A 17,376-nucleotide genomic window follows, 5' to 3' on the forward strand; every position below is an offset into this window, starting at 1 on the left:
ACCATCTTTACCGCAGCCTTACCAAATCAGATCAGTTATCTCTATTTTATGTATGAGAGAGCCCAGGCCCAGAAAGGTTAAGAAACTCGCCTTGAATTACACAGCAAGTGGGAAGGTCAGAAATCAATCCAGGCAGCCTGAGACCTCACACTTTAGACTGCATTGCTCTGGGGCAGCAGTGGGTCAGCAGAGAGGTGAATGGCTGGGGGTAAAGGATGTGCTTAAGGAGCCTGGGTGATTGACTGGGAGAGCAGGACAGAACCAGCAGTGCAGCCATGATTTCTGCCTCAAGCACCTAGGAAGTCGGTACCTTTGCTGAACTGGGACCTGCAAAGAGGACAGATGCTGGGGCGAGTGTGGAGGAAATGTGGATGGTAGTTGGGGGCACAGTGATTGAGGTGCCTGCTGGACAGACATCAAGTGGATTTCTGGACAAGCATGTTAAGGTTCTGGTAAATGTGGAGGAGATGGGGCTGGAGATGTGGAGTTGGCCATCATCAGAATAATGCTTTGTTCCTTCTGCTTTTTGAAGTTTGGGTGAGGGGCTAGACTAGAGACTGTTCACAAATGCTTTTTATTATGTTTTGAGTGCTTTAAAAAAAATTGAATCTCTTACCATGACTTAATATATTCCCCCCTTTCCCCTTCAGTATATATATGGAGAGATGGATGGATGGATGGATAGATCAATTGATCGATAGATAGATAGTAGGTAATAGGCAGATAGTAGATATAGATGGGTTATAGATAGATATGGACCTACACATCTGAACTAGGCAAGGTGTCAAAGATAAGGAAGACACAGTCCCTGACCTCAGGGTGCTCATTATCTCACAGAGAGACATAGAGGTGGAGAGAAGTGACTGGTTCATGCCCTATCCTTTTCCTCTGATTATTAATCCACTAGAGCAGTGGTTCTCAACCTTCCTAATGCCACGACCCTTTAATACAGTTCCTCATGTTGTGGTGACCCCCAACCATAAAATTATTTTCGTTGCTACTTCATAACTGTAATTTTGCTACTGTTATGAATCGTAATGTAAATATCTGATATGCAGGATGCATTTTCATTGTTACAAATTGAACATAATTAAAGCATAATGATTAGTCACATAAACAATATGTAAGTATATATGTGTTTTCCAATGGTCTAAGGCGACCCCTGTGAAAAGGTCGTTCGACCCCCAAAGGGGTCGCGATCCACAGGTTAAGAACTGCTGCACTAGAGGCCGGGTGCATGAATTCATGCACTGCTGGGGTCCCTCAGCCTGGCCTGTGGGATCAGACCCAAACTGGCTCTCCAACATCCCCCGAGGGGTCCTGGATTGCAAGAGGGCACAGGCCAGGCTGAGGGACCCCACTGGTACACAATCAGGGCTGGGGAGAGATGCCGGAGGTTGTCCAACCAGGGAGGGACCGTGGAGTGCTCCAGGGCATGTCCAGCCCATTTTGCTCAGTCCCGATCTGCTGGACCGCAGCAGCAAGCTAACCTACCGGTTGGAGTGTCTGTCCCCTGGTGGTCAGTGCACATCATAGCAACTGGTTGAGCGGCCTTAGCATATCATTAGCATATTGTGTTTTAATTGGTTGTATGGTCGACTGGACGACCAAATACTTAGCATATTAGGCTTTTATTATATAGGAGGATTATACTCTATTTTGCTCAGAGTGTGTGTCCCTTGGCAGGTCTGGAAGTTCAGATTAAGTCATCCAGCGTCACTGAATCTCCCCTGAGACTGATTCCGCCTGGACAGAAATATGACTTCAAATGACTCAGGACACCTGTGTGAACCATCAGGGGTGGGGATGGGGGTAGCACCTGCAGTGGGGGGCGTTGGTGGGCTCAGGGCTCAGTGTGCTGTGGCCGTGTGCTGTTTGCTCTGTGTCAGACTTTCTCTCCTGAGGATCCACGCCATCTCCGGAAGCTGCGCTCTGACTAGCTTGCATCTGATTCCTTGCTGCCTAATGAACTGCCTCTGTAGCTCTGGCTGTGATGTCATTAGCATCACATTGCCTTGGGCACCAACTCGGGAGAGAGATTCTTACAGCAGCCCCAGAAACCTACAGGAATTGTACCAATTTACTTCATAACTACTCATTCACCTTGATGGCCTGTCAGTTCCCACCAGCACAGCAGGCCAGCATGAGGATGGCTCAGTTACTTTTATCATCCTGAGTCCAGGTGGGTCAATATGTACCTGCCCAAGGCCCTGGGCACGGCCACGGTGAGATTTTGAACACCGGGAAGGCCAATATTCTCATACCACGATATTCTGTGGGGGAAATTCATCCACTGTGTGCCGGAGGGTACAGATTTAGCCTCAAGCAAATGGCATTTATTTATAGCAAACTATATTTTCAGAATGCTTTGCAGTTTGGGGGCTGTGAACTACATTTCAGGTTGGCTCTTCTTCCACTCGTGAGAAACCTGAGTCCCCTGGCTGGACCCCAGCGCCTCCCCTGTGAGCAGTGGGGTGGGTTCTGCAAACAGGTGAAAGGAAGCCACAACCACACCCCGTATCCTCCATCAGAAGGCACCTAGGCTAATGGTAATCTTTTAAGACCTTAATTATAGCTTATTTCTTATGTCCAGAGACTGCACTTATTGAAATAGAATATTCATTTTATTAAGAAACACTGTAGTATCAAATTACTAGAGCAGTTCTACCCAGGATCGAGAAGGTGGAATGGGGGCAGAAGCACCCAAGGGCTGTAATTGGAGTGGACAATAGAACCATAAAGAAATGGGGTGGAGTCACCTCCCTACCACTGTCCATACACAGACCCCTCTCACACCCATGCCAGCATGAGCGGAGGTAAAGCAAGTGTCAAAGATCAGACTCTGCTGAAGCTTTTAGGATTTGAACGAGCTTCACTTGCCACAGATGTGATGGCTGTAAGTGCTCTCTTCAGGCAAAGGGAGATTTATCTGGCTTTCCACCGGACTCCATCATTTTAAGGAGTATTTCCCAATTGTATCTTTAACCGCGCATGGAAAATGCATTTCCTCCTTGAAAAATCTCTCACACCCACATCTCTATTCTTTGCCGGAGTCTTTCGGGAGTTCACTGCTCATCACTTCTGTGTAAATCCAGCTCCTCTCTAGGCAGCGCCATCCTGCCTGATGGGGGGACTGGCAGGATGATTAGTCTTGGTCTTGGCCGGGGCCCGCTCTTCTGGACTGGTGTATTTTCAGAAGGCAAACTTGATTCTGAATTACAACAAGAGTTGGGTGGCTTCCCACCATATTCTTTTGCACCCTCCTTCCCTTGCCTCTCTTCTCCCTAGCTTTGCACCTGTCCAGGACTGAAGGAGGTGGGTGGGGAGAGGGAATGCTGTATCTTGATTTTTAAAAATTTCATTGAATTTATTGGGATAACATTGCTTAATAAAATTATATAGGTTTCAGATTAGCATCTCAATTTTAATTTGGAAAGCCAGAAGACAGCAGCAAAGGGAGCAGCCCCTCAAATGTTCACAGCAATTAAAGCCTTAATGATAGATTGCTGGAGGGCTGCAGGCTGTCACTCAGCTCCAGATTGTGTGAGGTCGCAGTGCCCTCTAGTGGCTGCACTTGCGGTCACCGTGCCCTCTAGTGTCAGACCTGAACATCCTGAATAGTGACCCAGGTTCTATACAAGAATATGGATGTAGGAGGTGAGGGGCATTTCTGGGTATTTGGGAATTAGAGGTGAGAGAAAAGGTATTTCATGGCATCTTATTCTTCCCCTAAAGCAAATTATACTCCGCGTGAATAATATTGAGGGGGATTTTTATTTTCTCCTGTAGTTTTGTTTTCCCTTGATTATCTTGTGTCTCTGTTATTTTCTCCTTAGGATAAGTTGGATGGAATTGTTTTACTCATTAATGTTGTATTAATTGTTAGAGAAAAATTTTGCCACTACAATTTTTTTTTGAGTAGCCATGTGTTACTTTTCCATAAGTTTATTTTCTGTGATGCCTAAGTGGTCACAGAATGTATCACCATTTGTTTCCTCTCACAGAAGTCATTTTAGACTTGCTATCACCACCTAGTGGTCACTTTGTAGAAACCTTTTCCCAGCTTCTGTGTTGAAGACCTTCTGAACCAGGAGGGCTGTGGGCTGATCTTGAATTGCAGTGCATCTGATTCTAAGGGGCCTGAGGGCCAACCAGGAGACACTCCAACTCTCTGGTAAGACTGACAAGGCAAAACTTTAAAACTCTTATCTTGAAAAGAAGCACTCTATCTTTACTGTTCGTTTTTAAAATTTCACTCCCCAAATGAATGAAGGCCTATTTTTCTAGAAATAACATCAAGAATTCAAAAACTTATCCCACCCCCACTTACTCTTGCCAGGAGCTGGGTGAGGACTTTACAGACACTCCCAGCCATGAGTTGCAAAAGCCTGAATGTCAATCAAGATTTACATGTTGCTTGGAGTGACTTTGGAGCTAGCTGGTGTGGGCTCCTGGGTCTCCTACTTAATAACATCATCTTGGATTTGGTGTGTGCAGGAATGTAGTTCTCTAGAAAATCCAAGAAGGGCTTGAGCTCCACTCTAGATCCCTTATTAAACCAGATGCAGATGTGAAATAAATCATATCCTACATCGATAGTCGCTAAGTGAGCCCTTTGCCTTCGCATGCACGAGGAGCCCACGTCCATGGAGCTGCGGGGTAGAAATGCCTCATCTGCATAGTGGAGATGCTCATCTGAAACAGCAGTGCTGCGGTGCCTCGCATTACACAGCAAGCGAGAGGGGGGAGCACTGCCTGGACCCCACAAGAGAGAAGTCTGTTGTCAAGTCAATGAGTCATATCTTGCAGTCACCTTCTGGAACCACTTTGCAAAGCCTTCCAACCAGATCCCCCAAAGATCTGGCCCATCAAACATTGCATTCTTGTTGTGTGAGGACAGAATGGATGGTCTATCCACCCATTGTTTCCAAAAGCCCAGTGACCTCCCTGCAACTGTTTCATGTTTGGGCCTACAAAGGGTCAGGGAACTCTTAAGGAACTAGGGCTTTTTGCCAGCAGACTCTACTTCCACCTCCCATAGAATTAATCAGTAGAAAATCATGAAGCCCTGGAAAAGAAATACCAAGCAGTGCTTTATTCCACAGGGGACAAAGTATTATTTTTTGGTAGGCATTTCTAATGTCACCAAAAATAAACCAAGAGCCCCCCAACTCCCTTTTACTTATCATCAGTGTGGTATAGACCCATTTCTCAGGCTTTGGAGTGAAAATCTTTTTGAAAAAGTCAAACTTCCTTCCACATCTTCATTACATTAATAATGAAGCTGAGATGTCCTGTGACAAAATTGGATTCAAATTTCAGATCTCAATACAGTAGCTGTGAGCTTAAGGCTGTTGGCCTGAGTTACCTATAAAATGGGTTTAATATTAGAATTCTATGCAAAGAGCTGGTGTAAAGCTGGTTATGATCAGATATCACATTCCTGGTATATACAGGCTCAGTAAGGTTACTGATGGTTATGGTTAAAACTATGATGATGATTATTCGCATGCACTTAGCCACCATCATGTGCTTTAAAATCATTCTGGCCTTTATTCATTAGCAATGCTAGAGGGAGTACTGTTCAGGCCTTCATTCTCTGGATGCAGAACTGTCACTGCTGTTCCTGCTTGCATTATCGATGGCAGTCATAATCCTGCACACAAACTGCAGAAGCATCCCCAAGAGGATCAGTGAGGCTGGTGCTGCTCAGCCAGGAAACAGCCTGCTCTCCCAGTGGGGGCATCTGGGAGGAGGGGTTCCCCAGATTGAGCCAAATGACAGAATCACATCTTACCCCTCTATGACATTACTAGACCTCTCGGGGATTTGACTCCGGTGCTCAGGGCCATGAGGTCATGCAGTCCTTGCTCCTCCCTCCCTCACTGTTCCTTTTCCTTCTGTCTGGCAGGCAACTCCCCATCTGACGAGTCAGAGGAGCGGGAAAGAGACCCCAAGGTGCTAACGTTCCCAGAATATATCACCAGCCTGTCGGAGTCCGGCACCAAGCGCATGGCAGCTGGAGTCCGTATGGAGTGCCAGAGCAAGGGACGGTGCCCCTCGTCCTGCCCCTTGTGCCATGTGACATCCAGCCCTGACACCCCTGCCGAGCCGGTTCTGCTGGAGGTGACCAGAGCAGCCCCCATCTATGAACTGGTGCCCAATAACCAGACCCAGCGGGTAAGAGGCCTGAGACTCTTGGTTTAGGGAGGCAACAACAATAGAGGGCATTGCCGATGGCCCAAGGAAGTGACAGGTGCAGCTGAGCCCATGCTAGACTATGGATAGGAGACTTTTTGTTTAGCTAATATAAGCACCTATTTTCTTATATTTGCATATTAGTTCAAGTCAGTGCATTCACAACTCCCATAGTAATGACTCAGGAGTCACAACTGAACATTCGGTAGGGCTTTGAGCAACAGGGGCTGGAAGGAACAAGGTAGATGGGGAGGCATAGCGGTTTGCAGTCACCAAAGTAATTAATTGTTCAGAAAGCCTCGGGGGACAGTCGTTGGAGGAGTTCAGTTCTGGCTCCTATTGGCTGCTGCAGTGAGAGTAGCAGGAGCACATTGGATACCTGAGCCTGAAGAGGGTGGTTTCTCACCCATCACTCTGACTCAAAATGCCATGTCCATGCAGAAGTTCCTGCTTTATATTATGGTGCAGGTCATGACATCTCCCAGCCACCCCTCCATCTCCTCTGCCTCTCCCTTTCCAAAGATGCTCAGGGAAAAAGCAGGGACCCAAAGGGATGAGTGGGAAAATGTGACCGAGGCAGTGACTTAGCTCATTTCCTCTCTCTCTCCTCCTCAAGGTCATAAAGGACAGAGTGGGTCAGAACAGACACAAAAACAGCAACAACACAGACAAAAATAAAAACCTGAAAGCTTAGGGTGGGGACTTCTGAGACTATAGGCAAAGGTGACCTTGGGGACAAGCCCTAGTAGCATCTCAGCAGTGAGCCTCTTACCTGCCTGAGAGGTATGCCCATCCAGATGGGGTGATAATTGCTTTCTCTGTCCTCTTTTGAGGGACACCTGGTGTGTCACAGTTTCATAGGTGGTGTCTAAGCCAACAGGAGGGATTTTATGTGTGTGTATCTCTCTCTTACTAGTGTCTGCCTCTGCCACAGATACTTCATTGAGTGTTTGAAAATAAGGTTTGTCACAGGAACAAAAAGATAAATTGTTCCTTCGGTTTACAAATTCCTCTTCCATTTGATAGAAGTGACCATGGGAAGAGTAGTGGGAGGAAGAGAATTCTGGCAAGGGGCTTGAGAGGATGAAAGAAGACCCAAAGGAGACCCAAAGCCCAGAGTGACAGTGGCTCTAATCCAATGCCCAGCCCTACCCTGCTTTGTCTTCTGGCAGGATGAAGAGGGCAAATAAGGATGCACAGAGAGGCATTTGAGAAAGAACTAAGTGCCTCTGGGCAGAGGGAAGTGGTAAAGGCAAGTCCCCCTGACTATCTGGTAAAGAAGTCATTGTTGCTGGAACCCAGATGTGAAATGATGGAATAGAAAGGAGATGGCAGGTGGAATAAGACTTGCTCCCAAGGTGTCAACCACAGGGACAATTGTGATGCTAATGCAAGATGAGCCCTAGAGGTCCTGGGAGGTCTGGGCTTCCCAGAACAATCTCCTGGGAAGAGGTGCTACTGACTGGAAGTTACTTAGGACCAAACAGAACTTTGATGTCCCTTGATTATGGTAACTCAGCCCTGGATCCCCTCTTTGCCCTCTCTTGCAGCTCTTGCAGGAGGCCACCATGAGCTCTCTGTGGTGCTCCGGGACTGGAGATGTCATTGAGGACTGGTGTCGCTGCGACTCCACTGCGTTTGGGGCTGATGGGCTCCCCACGTGTGCACCTCTGCCACAGCCTGTGTATGAGTCCCTTTCTTTGCCTCCCTCTCGCATGCATGCCTCAGCATTATTCCTCAAATACTTATTAGAGAAGGTCTACTATTAGCAAAGCTATGGGCTAGATGCTGGGAAACAGAGAAAACCATGATGCTGCACCTGTCTTCAGGGAGCTTTTAATATTCTAGGGGAGGCAGGTGCACAAACTGTAATTATAGGAGGAATGGTTTGATAATAGTTATAGGAGACATGTAAGTGAAGGCTTCATGAAAGAGGTGAAACTTGAATTTCTCCTCTAAGGTAGAGAAAGTCAGACAGCATGGCCAGAAGGTAAGGGGTGGAAGTCAGGTCTATAATGAGGCCACTGGTGTGGGTCTGTGGAGCAGTTAGGTGCTGTTATCCCTCCTCTCCTTGTAATAGGTAAGGGAGTGGGTTCGTAAAGACTGGAATTTCCCAAGTTGTAGAGCAGAGCCATGGCTAAGAGGCCATGATATTAGCCATCACAGTGTGGAGAGGATACAACTGAGAGATGACTTTGGGTGCAACCAGTGGGGCTTGGGGCTGACTGTGGGTGTGAGAAGGAAGGAGTTGAGAATGGACTTAGGCTTATGACCTGGGTGCCTGGGAAGATGAATAGGCCACAAATGAGAAAAGAAGCATCAAAGAAGAAGCAAGTGTGAGGAAGAGGCTGGTTCCGTGGGGGCCTGCCTTGGAGTTACAGGGGGGAAGTTCTATAGCGGTGGCCAGTGGTCAGAGGGAAAGATAGTTTGGAACTGCATAAAAAAGTAACCACTAGAGATAAGATCAAATCAAACCCAAAGAAATGAAAGATGGAACACAGCTCTGAGAAAGAATGCTCCAGAATAAGTATCAACTGGGAAGAGCAGAAGGTCAGGGATGAACATGGGGGGTTCTGCATTTGAGGGGTGAATAGAGTACAGAGTGCTGCAAAGGTGGCTGAGAATGAACATGTCCAGTCTCCTGTCCCTCACGGGAAGGCTTCACAGACTGGCTGAACAGAGAATCCTGACGGGCTAGGGCCCAAGCCAGGACCCCCTTCTAGTCTCTGCTATAGCATCTGCCATTGGAATGGAGCATAGAATTATCTTGTCTAATATGGAGTGCTGGTAGGGCAAGCTGGAGGAGCATGACCCATGGGTTGGTTAGGCAATGAAAGCGGAGTGAGGATCAGGACCTACGGTACCTGCAGGGCTGAGTCGGCAGGAGCAAGATGGCAGAAGGAACCAGCAAGTGCGAGGCTGGTCTTGGTGAACACTGCCCTCTGCCTGTTACATGGATGTGCAGGTGGGCATTAAAGGGCCAGGATTAAACAGGAAAAGAATCAGAGGGCAGCACAATAGTAGAGTGTCATTACAAGCCAATGTCTTCTCTTGTCCACAGGCCTTCCTTATGTAGTTTTAAATGTACCAGCCATTGGCTTCTTGCTCCTTATTGCTGTGACTTGGACTTTTAGAGTCAAAATATAATCAAGCTAATTATTAGTAGAAATCCTTCCTTTTGGTAGAAAAGGAGCTACTAGAAGAAGCTGGTGCTTCCAGACTGATTCACCAACTAAGAATTCTGCCTTTGACACATTACACTGAATCCACCAAACAGCTATCAGGGACATAAGATCTAACCATTAGGGTCTTAGGGCTGGTTTCATTCGTAAACCTGCATTTACTAAATGTCATAGACAAAGATCAAATTGGGCTGAATTTTCAGCAACATCTATTAGGGACTTCACTTCTCTTGTTAATTCTAATCAGTAGCAGACCTGTTTCTTGAATTTTTGTTGGTAGTGGGAAATAGACAAGCACTTTAGCTTTCCACACGTCTGTGTAAATCTCACACACTCCTGTTTCTCAGTAGAGGCCAGCCTTACTCCATGTTTTCACAGAATCTGAGTTCTCAGAAAGGCTTAGTTACTTGCTTAAGCCTCCTAATGCTTTTTCTTCAAAATAACATTCTGCATGTGACTCTAATTAATGAGTTTGTCAATATCGGCACTGTTTTGGGTCTATTCCATCTTTAATGTCACATGCAAACTATGCACTTCTCATAGGAAGCCACGAGAGAACATGTGTTTTGCATTATTTTCCCACTAGCTGAATTCCTTGCTGTTGCTCCCACAGCCTCCTTTGATTTCTTTTTAAAGTTCTTATCACACATTGTTATCATCACATGCATAACTATGTTTGTCTATTGACCACCCCATAAAAATAGGGGCTGGAGCTGGTGTGTGCACCTCTGCATCTTTAGCACTCACCAGGTACATTCTTATAGGTAATGGGTAAATTAAATTAGTAAATCATTGCCGAATTGAAAATGAACATTGCTTCGGTGTGATACTCTCACAGTGCCTTGCCAAGTTGATCCTTGAGACCAGTGACGGGCATCTGTGAGCCGAGTAGAGGCTAGAGGACCAGGATTATGGGGGGTCATGAGATATGGGAACCAAGGATGGGGGTGAATGGCAGGGATAACATGTGAGGGAGCAAGGCTGGAGTGAGCAAGAACTGGGAAAAAAGCCCAGAAGCCAGTGGTCTAGGAAGAAACAGGGAATTGGAAGCAATTGAGAAATCTGAGACCCACACATGAAGGCAGAACAAGAAAGGGAATTGAAACCACGTGGACCATTAGGAGATTCATACCAGTGAATGTCAATAATGGTTACTGAGTGTCTGCAACATACAAAGAAGTATGAGATGGAAAGGCAAAGAGTGGTCAAGATGGACAATTTACACAGAATGAGGAGACTATGAATTGGGAAAATCAAGAAAAGAATGGAATCAAAATCAGGATACCTATAGAAACCCAAGAACAGACAGTGAAATGAGAACCTGAGTTTGCAGACAGAGGACATCAACCTGAGGACAACTTGACTGGTGGCCAGCTTTCTCTTGCCCAGCAAAGCTCCTCATGAGCATTACCTCCAAACTGAGCCTGTTCCAAGGCCCACACGCTCAGAGGCCTGGGGAAGAAAATATGTTAATTCCCACAGCAAGAGGTGAAGCTTGGGTCTCAGCAGCAGGGCAGATCCTGACAGCGCTACGGAAACTGAGCTGACCACAGCCTTGATAATGCAGGCTCTCCCAGCCACCACCTTCAGTGGGCCTGGGTCTAAGCATTACAGGCACATTCTCTTACTTTTTCAAGAGCAAATCCAGAAATTATATTTTCAAGCTCTATCAAGGGCTACTTCAAAAGACCTGTCCCTGACCGTTTGAGATACAGGCACTCATTCATCTTTGAGTCACCTACTTATTTGATTACAAATATATGTTGAATTCCTAACGTGTAACTGGCACTTAGATGAATAAAATATAGATATCAAGGATCTTCCGAAACTTGACTCTCCAGTGAAGGAGACAGGCACTCAAAGAGATCGTTGTAGTGGTTGGTTAAGAAAACGGTCAGAAAGAAGAATTTATACTTGAGAAGAGCCCGCAGGTGTCAGCTGTGTCCCTGTGTCATGTTTCCTCTTCTCTGCCCTCAGGCTGCGGCTGTCCACAGTGCACGAGCCCAGCAGCACCCTTGTGGTTCTGGAGTGGGAACACTCAGAGCCTCCCATCGGGGTACAGATTGTAGATTACCTCATCCGTCAAGAGAAGGTCACCGACAGGATGGACCACTCCAAAGTGGAGACTGGTGAGCATCTCCCATCACTTCCTGGACCCAGGGTGGGAAGCAGGGGAGAAAAACGCCTGCCTCCTGGCTCTGCACCAGGGTCCCAGGGTCCCAGGGTCCCAGGGTCCCAGGGTCCCAGGGTCCCAGGGCAATTCCGGAGAGGCCTGAGCAGCAGCCATTTTGTCCATTTAAGAGTGTTTGCCTGGTGAGCATCTGACAAAATCTTGTTTTGATTTTGTTTCACTTTTTGTTTATGGAAGAGGTGTCCATTTCGTTGCCTCTAGGCACACTCACAAAGAACTAATGATACAGCATACTAGTTATCCTCACCCATAATTAGAAAACAATTCTGTGCTAACCACTGCCGTGATTACAGAAGAAAAGATTTCTTTACTAATAAGGCAAAAGCACATGTGGACAGATTCGCTTACCCGTGTCTTGTTCTAAAGCAAACTCTGGTTTTGCTAGGACCAGCTAGAAGAAGAAAGTCTTAGAGTAGTGGAATCACCTCATGAAAAAATGCTTCATGCCTCACTATTTCACTGTCCACATATAGGAAAGGTCAAGGTAAATCATTCCTGAAACTTTCACATGAGTGTGGTCACCAACGGGATGGTAGCATCCGCAGTCTAACTCGGGGTAAATATCTTCTGGCAAAACTGTCACTGAGGCTTAGAGACAGTGTCCTCAGGCACAGATTGCTGTCCACTGCTTCTTCCAGGCCCTTTCCCTGATGTGCACAGGCACCACGAAGGTCTGGCAATGACCACTGACCAGAACAGCTGTTCTCACCAAGGACATTGCATACAAACTTGCAATGTGGCATGTCTGTCTTGCCTTAATTGCTTCTGAGCTAACTCTGGACAAATGGCTCTAAACCAGTTAGTTAAATGTGAAATAGTTATAAAAAACTATTCCTTCTAGGTGTCCTTTTTCTACCTGGAATTTAAGAAGCCTGGGGTCCAAGCAATTTTAATGTTGTCACTGAATTGATCCTGTGTCTTCATTGCTTGGCCTCGATTTCTCATGCCTTTTACACCCCTTCCCCCGGGCAGAAACGGTGCTGAGCTTTGTGGATGACATCATCTCCGGAGCAAAGTCTCCTTGTGCCATGCCCTCTCAGGTGCCAGACAAGCAGCTCACCACCATCTCCCTCATCATTCGATGCCTGGAACCCGACACCATCTACATGTGAGTGACACCTACTGCCCTGCTGTGCCTTCCCCCACACATCCCGAGGCTCCTGGCTGGTTCCTTTTTGCTACTTGGGTTCCTTTGGAGACTTGGAAAAATGTTTTGAGTCTCTCAACTCTTGTCCTGATCAGCATTACACAGAACCTTCTAGGCACAGTAGGGGGAGGATCAAGAAAGATAATATAGTCCCATCCTGCAAAGAGTTCACAACATAGAGAGGGAATAGAGAAACAACTAACCTTGACATCAGGCAGAATGGAAAAAATGCTGGATGGAAGAGCAAGGGATGTGTTGAAGAGAAAGGAAAGTGGTGGATTGTGACTTGCAGGGACGTCTGAATTGGATTGGGTAGCATTTCAGTAGGTAGGGTCATGTTGGAAAGGGCATACCAGGTGGCAGGATCAGCTAGGGAAAGGCAAAGAGGCATGAAGGTGAGTAGTGAAGTCGTCCATGGGGTGGAGGAAGCAGAGGGTGAGTAATAGGGATAGAAGAGGGCAAAGCTGGGAAAATAGAGTGAAATGCTGTATATCAGAGGAGATTATTAATTTTTTGGAGGAAAGGAGCAGAATACCAAGAACTCTGCCTTAGAAAGCTAGCTCCAGTGGCATTGAAATAGTTTACTGAGGTTGGAGATGGTCCACATTTTTCTTCAAAGGACACACAGTGAACTCCATTATTGTGGCACCTGCAACAGCCCTGTTTTCCCTGAGCGCTCCTCCCATTCCTCCCTGTGCTCTGGGAACAACTGAAAGCTATTTGTGAAGCAGACACACAAAAGACACCGAGAGAGGAGAGAGATCATGATGCAATCCAAGTCCTGGTAGGAAAATTTGAGAGCTAAGGCAGAAACCATTGTGATATAGTTCTGGGACCTTCTGACCCCATCAGGATGAAAAACATTTAACAGTTTACAGATGAGGGCACGAGAATAGCGTCGAGATTTCCAGAATAAATCATTTCCATTTCTGCAGTCAGGGAGTTCAAAGATGAAAAGCACTAGAAATGTGAGTGGCATTGATTGCATGATGAACTTGGATGCCCAGGCTGAATATTTCCAATATAAGAAAAGGAAATGTAACCAGGGGGCCATGCTGATGAAAGGAACATATGTGAGTTTTTACTGGAGGAGTTGGGAAATAGAGAGAAACACAAATGCTAATCCTAGGACGAAGGACAGCCAGCCTACTTATGATTGGGCAGTTGTGGCCCTTTATGAGAGGGACAGACAAAAGGAACAAAGTAGCTGCTGTAAAATTCCTGAAACTCAGTGAAACTGGAATTACCATTTATAATAGGGGCTCCATAATCCCTGTCCCTAGGTCACAACTGTTAATTAGGAATTTCAAAGTTCCTATGCGCATGAGGCTGGCATTGTTGTCTGTGGGGAATGCCAACCCTCTCCCACCCGGGACCCTCTCAGGTTGGCCTGATGTCGCTAAGTTTCCTGCTCAAAGAACTGAGGCTGATGCCTCCTCCCACTCTGACATCCCTGGTGAACTTCCAGTTTGCCCCTGGCTTGTAAAACAGCAAACTTTCTGTGACCTTAAAGAAGTTAAAGACCAAGCATGGGGCTGAGGAAAAGATAGACAGTGTGCACTAGGACCTAGTGGAAGGTGGCACTGCAGATCACAGGACGAGGGCCTGGCCTGGGAGACATTCCTCTGCACTAGGGTGGAGGGAGGCTGAGCTTCAGCCCCCAGTGCAGAAGGAAAGGAGCCCTGGGTAAAGTGTTGAGAACACATGAGCCCCAAGCCTGGATCGTTTCTAACCTTCTAACCACCGAGTGTAAGTGAGACTCATAAAGTTTCTGCAACAAAGCTTTCTCATCTATAAAATGGAGGAAGGCAGCCTAAATTCATGGAGTGCTTGCCATGTGAGGGAGCCTCTGGGAATCCTTCTGACCCTGTGAGATTAAGGTGATTGTTCTCATTTTATAGCTGAGGAAACAGACTCAGCAACACCGAGTAACTTCCCTAGAATCACACAGCTGGTAGTCTCGGGTGTGACCAGTGGTGAAGAATGGAATCAGAATTCTTATCTCTTCATACACTGCATTTCATGCCCCGAAGGATCTAGTAGCACGATCTTAGCACCTCACCTTGAGGCACAGAGCTGGCTCCTCACCTGGGTGCACAGAGGTAGAACTGCATTTCAGAGACCTGGCTGACCTTGTCATCTGAAGCATTTTATTTAATGCACTTCAAAATCATTATTCTGAGTAGGGTCCACAGCACAAACCCAGTTAAGAATCCATGGTTGGAAAGTATCTTAAAGGATGTCTGATCCAACATCTTCATTTTAGAGACAAGGAAACGGGCCAGAGGGGGGTGACTCCGTGGCCTGCTAGCCCAGGCCCTTCGCCACAGCATGTGCTCACAGGAGAACCACTGCCTCTGGGGCCTGTGACAGCAGACAGGTAATTCAGTAGGGAGCCGATCCGGAGTGATCCGCAGAAATCATCTCCCCCCACCCCCCAGCCTGGAAGGGAGCCTGTGAGAGCAACAGATCCTTCAGACCCCAGCCCTGGAGCCACAGCCAGGCTGTGCCGGTTCACAGCCTGCACGTGAGGATGGAGGGCACTGGGACCCCTGAGGATTGGCTCTGAGGCCAAGCGTCCCCTCTACTCAGAAGGTTTGAGGCTCGTGTATTTGTCAATATTTCCTCAATAGCCGTTTAAAGAAAACCAGCCGTGGGAAGCATTTCCTTCCCTAATGCCTTCCTTTGCTATTAAAAATAGTGCCTACGACCCTACATTTTATACTAATTGCCCCTTTAGAGTAATTTGGGAATTAAGTTAAGCACAGGCATTTTTATTCCAGCTCAGTATTCTCTCAGTTTAGCTGGAATTTAAAGCAAGATGGGACACAACGCCAGGCTGCCGAGCAGTGGGCCTGCTGGGGGTGGGTGAGAGGAACTCTGTCCCGGGCATATGGCAGAGGCTGTGGAGTGGACGGAGCCACCTATTTGGATGAGACAGGGAGCTGAGCACCTGGTTCCGGTCTCAGGCCTGCGGAGCCCACCGCTGTGGTCTTGGCCACGTGTCCTGCACGACCAGGATGCCCAGTGAGATGGAGGCTGCCTGTGTGCGGTGCCCGTGGTTCCCGAATGAGGACTTGGGGAGGGTGAGGAGGCGACCCACACACTGGTACACTGGCTTTCTCTGGGCTCCTCTGAGGGAGGAAGTGGTGGATGGATGCAGGGTTGTCTTTTCTCTGCGGAGACAATCATCTCACCACTTTCTCAGCCCAGCAGACCTTACCTGGGCACTCGGCCTGGGCATCTTGTCCCTCCCTCTAGCTCTGCCAAAAGGAAAGAAAATTCAGAATTGCCAAGACTGCAGCCTCCCATGAGGACACAGAAAAAGTGACAAGAGAGGCAGCATTAATGACTTTATTCTCATTGGGTTGGGGACAGAAGTCCTGGGCAACAACACCAGAAGTTATTGTGAAGGTCACATTCACATTCCTCTCTGCGTCCCAGAACCTCCACTTCGTCACCTGTGGGGGAGGGGGTTATCCACTCAGACTTCAATAGCCAGGTCTTCCTCCCCCTCCTGGGGGGCTCTCCGGAGGGCTGGGGGCTCCTTCTCATTGTCACAGCCCTCTGTGGCTCGTTTCCACTCGGGACGTGAGGCAGCACCCCTGTGGTCAGAGGAGCTGTGTGCAGGAAGTAGAGCCCAGCCACCAGTACATCAGGGCCCCTCCATCCTGGTGGTTTCACTTCCGACTTTAAAGAGGAAAACTGCCCTCATTCCTGTGTGTCCCAAGTGTCAACTGAGCAGAAGACAGGACAGAGCAGGATCAGTGAGCTGTGCAGGGTTGTTAGGCTCCAGGTCCCACACGAGGTCTCCCTGTTTTATTATCATCCCCACTTCACAGAAGAGGAAAACCAGCTCAGAGGAGTTAAACTAACATCACATGGTGGGGAGCAGGGGTCTCAGACCCCGGTTCTGACCGCCCCATAGACAGACTCCTGCCTCAGCTCAGTGGATGTCAGAAAGTAACTGGAGTGAGAATCGCCTGGGCCCCATCCCTGGAGTCTCCATCCAGTAGGTCTACCCAGACGCTGGGGCATGACGCTGCTGCTACAGGTCTGGGGTCCCCACTTTGATAACCAGTGCTCTATGCTATGATGCTTCCCATCAGATAATATACCCAAGACCGCAAACCCCAACCCAAGACCCACCAGGAAGCAGTGAGAGGCTTGGGACCACACATCTTGTGACCTGGGTGGTGGCAGTAAGTGCATCATGGAGTCGCAGAGCATTTGGGGGCAACTCACCCCACCCCCACCTCCAATCCAGGCAGAGCTTGGCCATTCTCTGATAACGACACCCTCCCCTCCCTGCCAGGTTCACCCTGTGGGGTGTGGACAACACAGGACGACGCTCCAGGCCCAGTGACGTGATCGTGAAGACCCCCTGCCCTGTGGTGGATGATGTCAAAGCCCAAGGTAAGTGATGAAGGATGCCCAGGGACTGCCCCTTGCCACCAGGAGGAGGGAGTCTGTGGGAACAACCTAGAGCTCAGGGGGGAAAGAGGAGAATCCAAGGCCCAGCATAGGGGCCTCTCTCTCCCAGGAATCCTCTCCGTCGCCTCTGGCGGAAATCCTCGTAGTGCCCCATCATTCCACAGTGAATCCTGGAGCCAGGGACACTGGTGCAGGCTCTGGGCACACCTGGAGACTCACCGGGT

General features: G+C 47.9%; 1 protein-coding gene across 2 annotated transcripts in view; it reads left to right on the top strand.

Moving 5' to 3' along the window:
• The window catches only part of ASTN1 (astrotactin 1), a 285,725-nt gene that overhangs the window by 261,205 nt on the left and 7,144 nt on the right, over nt 1-17,376 (top strand). For both annotated transcript variants that reach the window (XM_036344655.1, XM_036344656.1), the window contains exons 17-21: nt 5,912-6,180; nt 7,749-7,882; nt 11,358-11,509; nt 12,544-12,679; nt 17,034-17,134. In XM_036344655.1, coding sequence (XP_036200548.1) covers nt 5,912-6,180; nt 7,749-7,882; nt 11,358-11,509; nt 12,544-12,679; nt 17,034-17,134 — 792 coding nt within the window. The remainder of the gene's footprint in view (nt 1-5,911; nt 6,181-7,748; nt 7,883-11,357; nt 11,510-12,543; nt 12,680-17,033; nt 17,135-17,376) is intronic.

The sequence above is a fragment of the Myotis myotis genome, unplaced genomic scaffold, assembly GCF_014108235.1.
Source record: "Myotis myotis isolate mMyoMyo1 unplaced genomic scaffold, mMyoMyo1.p scaffold_m19_p_18, whole genome shotgun sequence".
NCBI lineage: Eukaryota > Metazoa > Chordata > Mammalia > Chiroptera > Vespertilionidae > Myotis > Myotis myotis.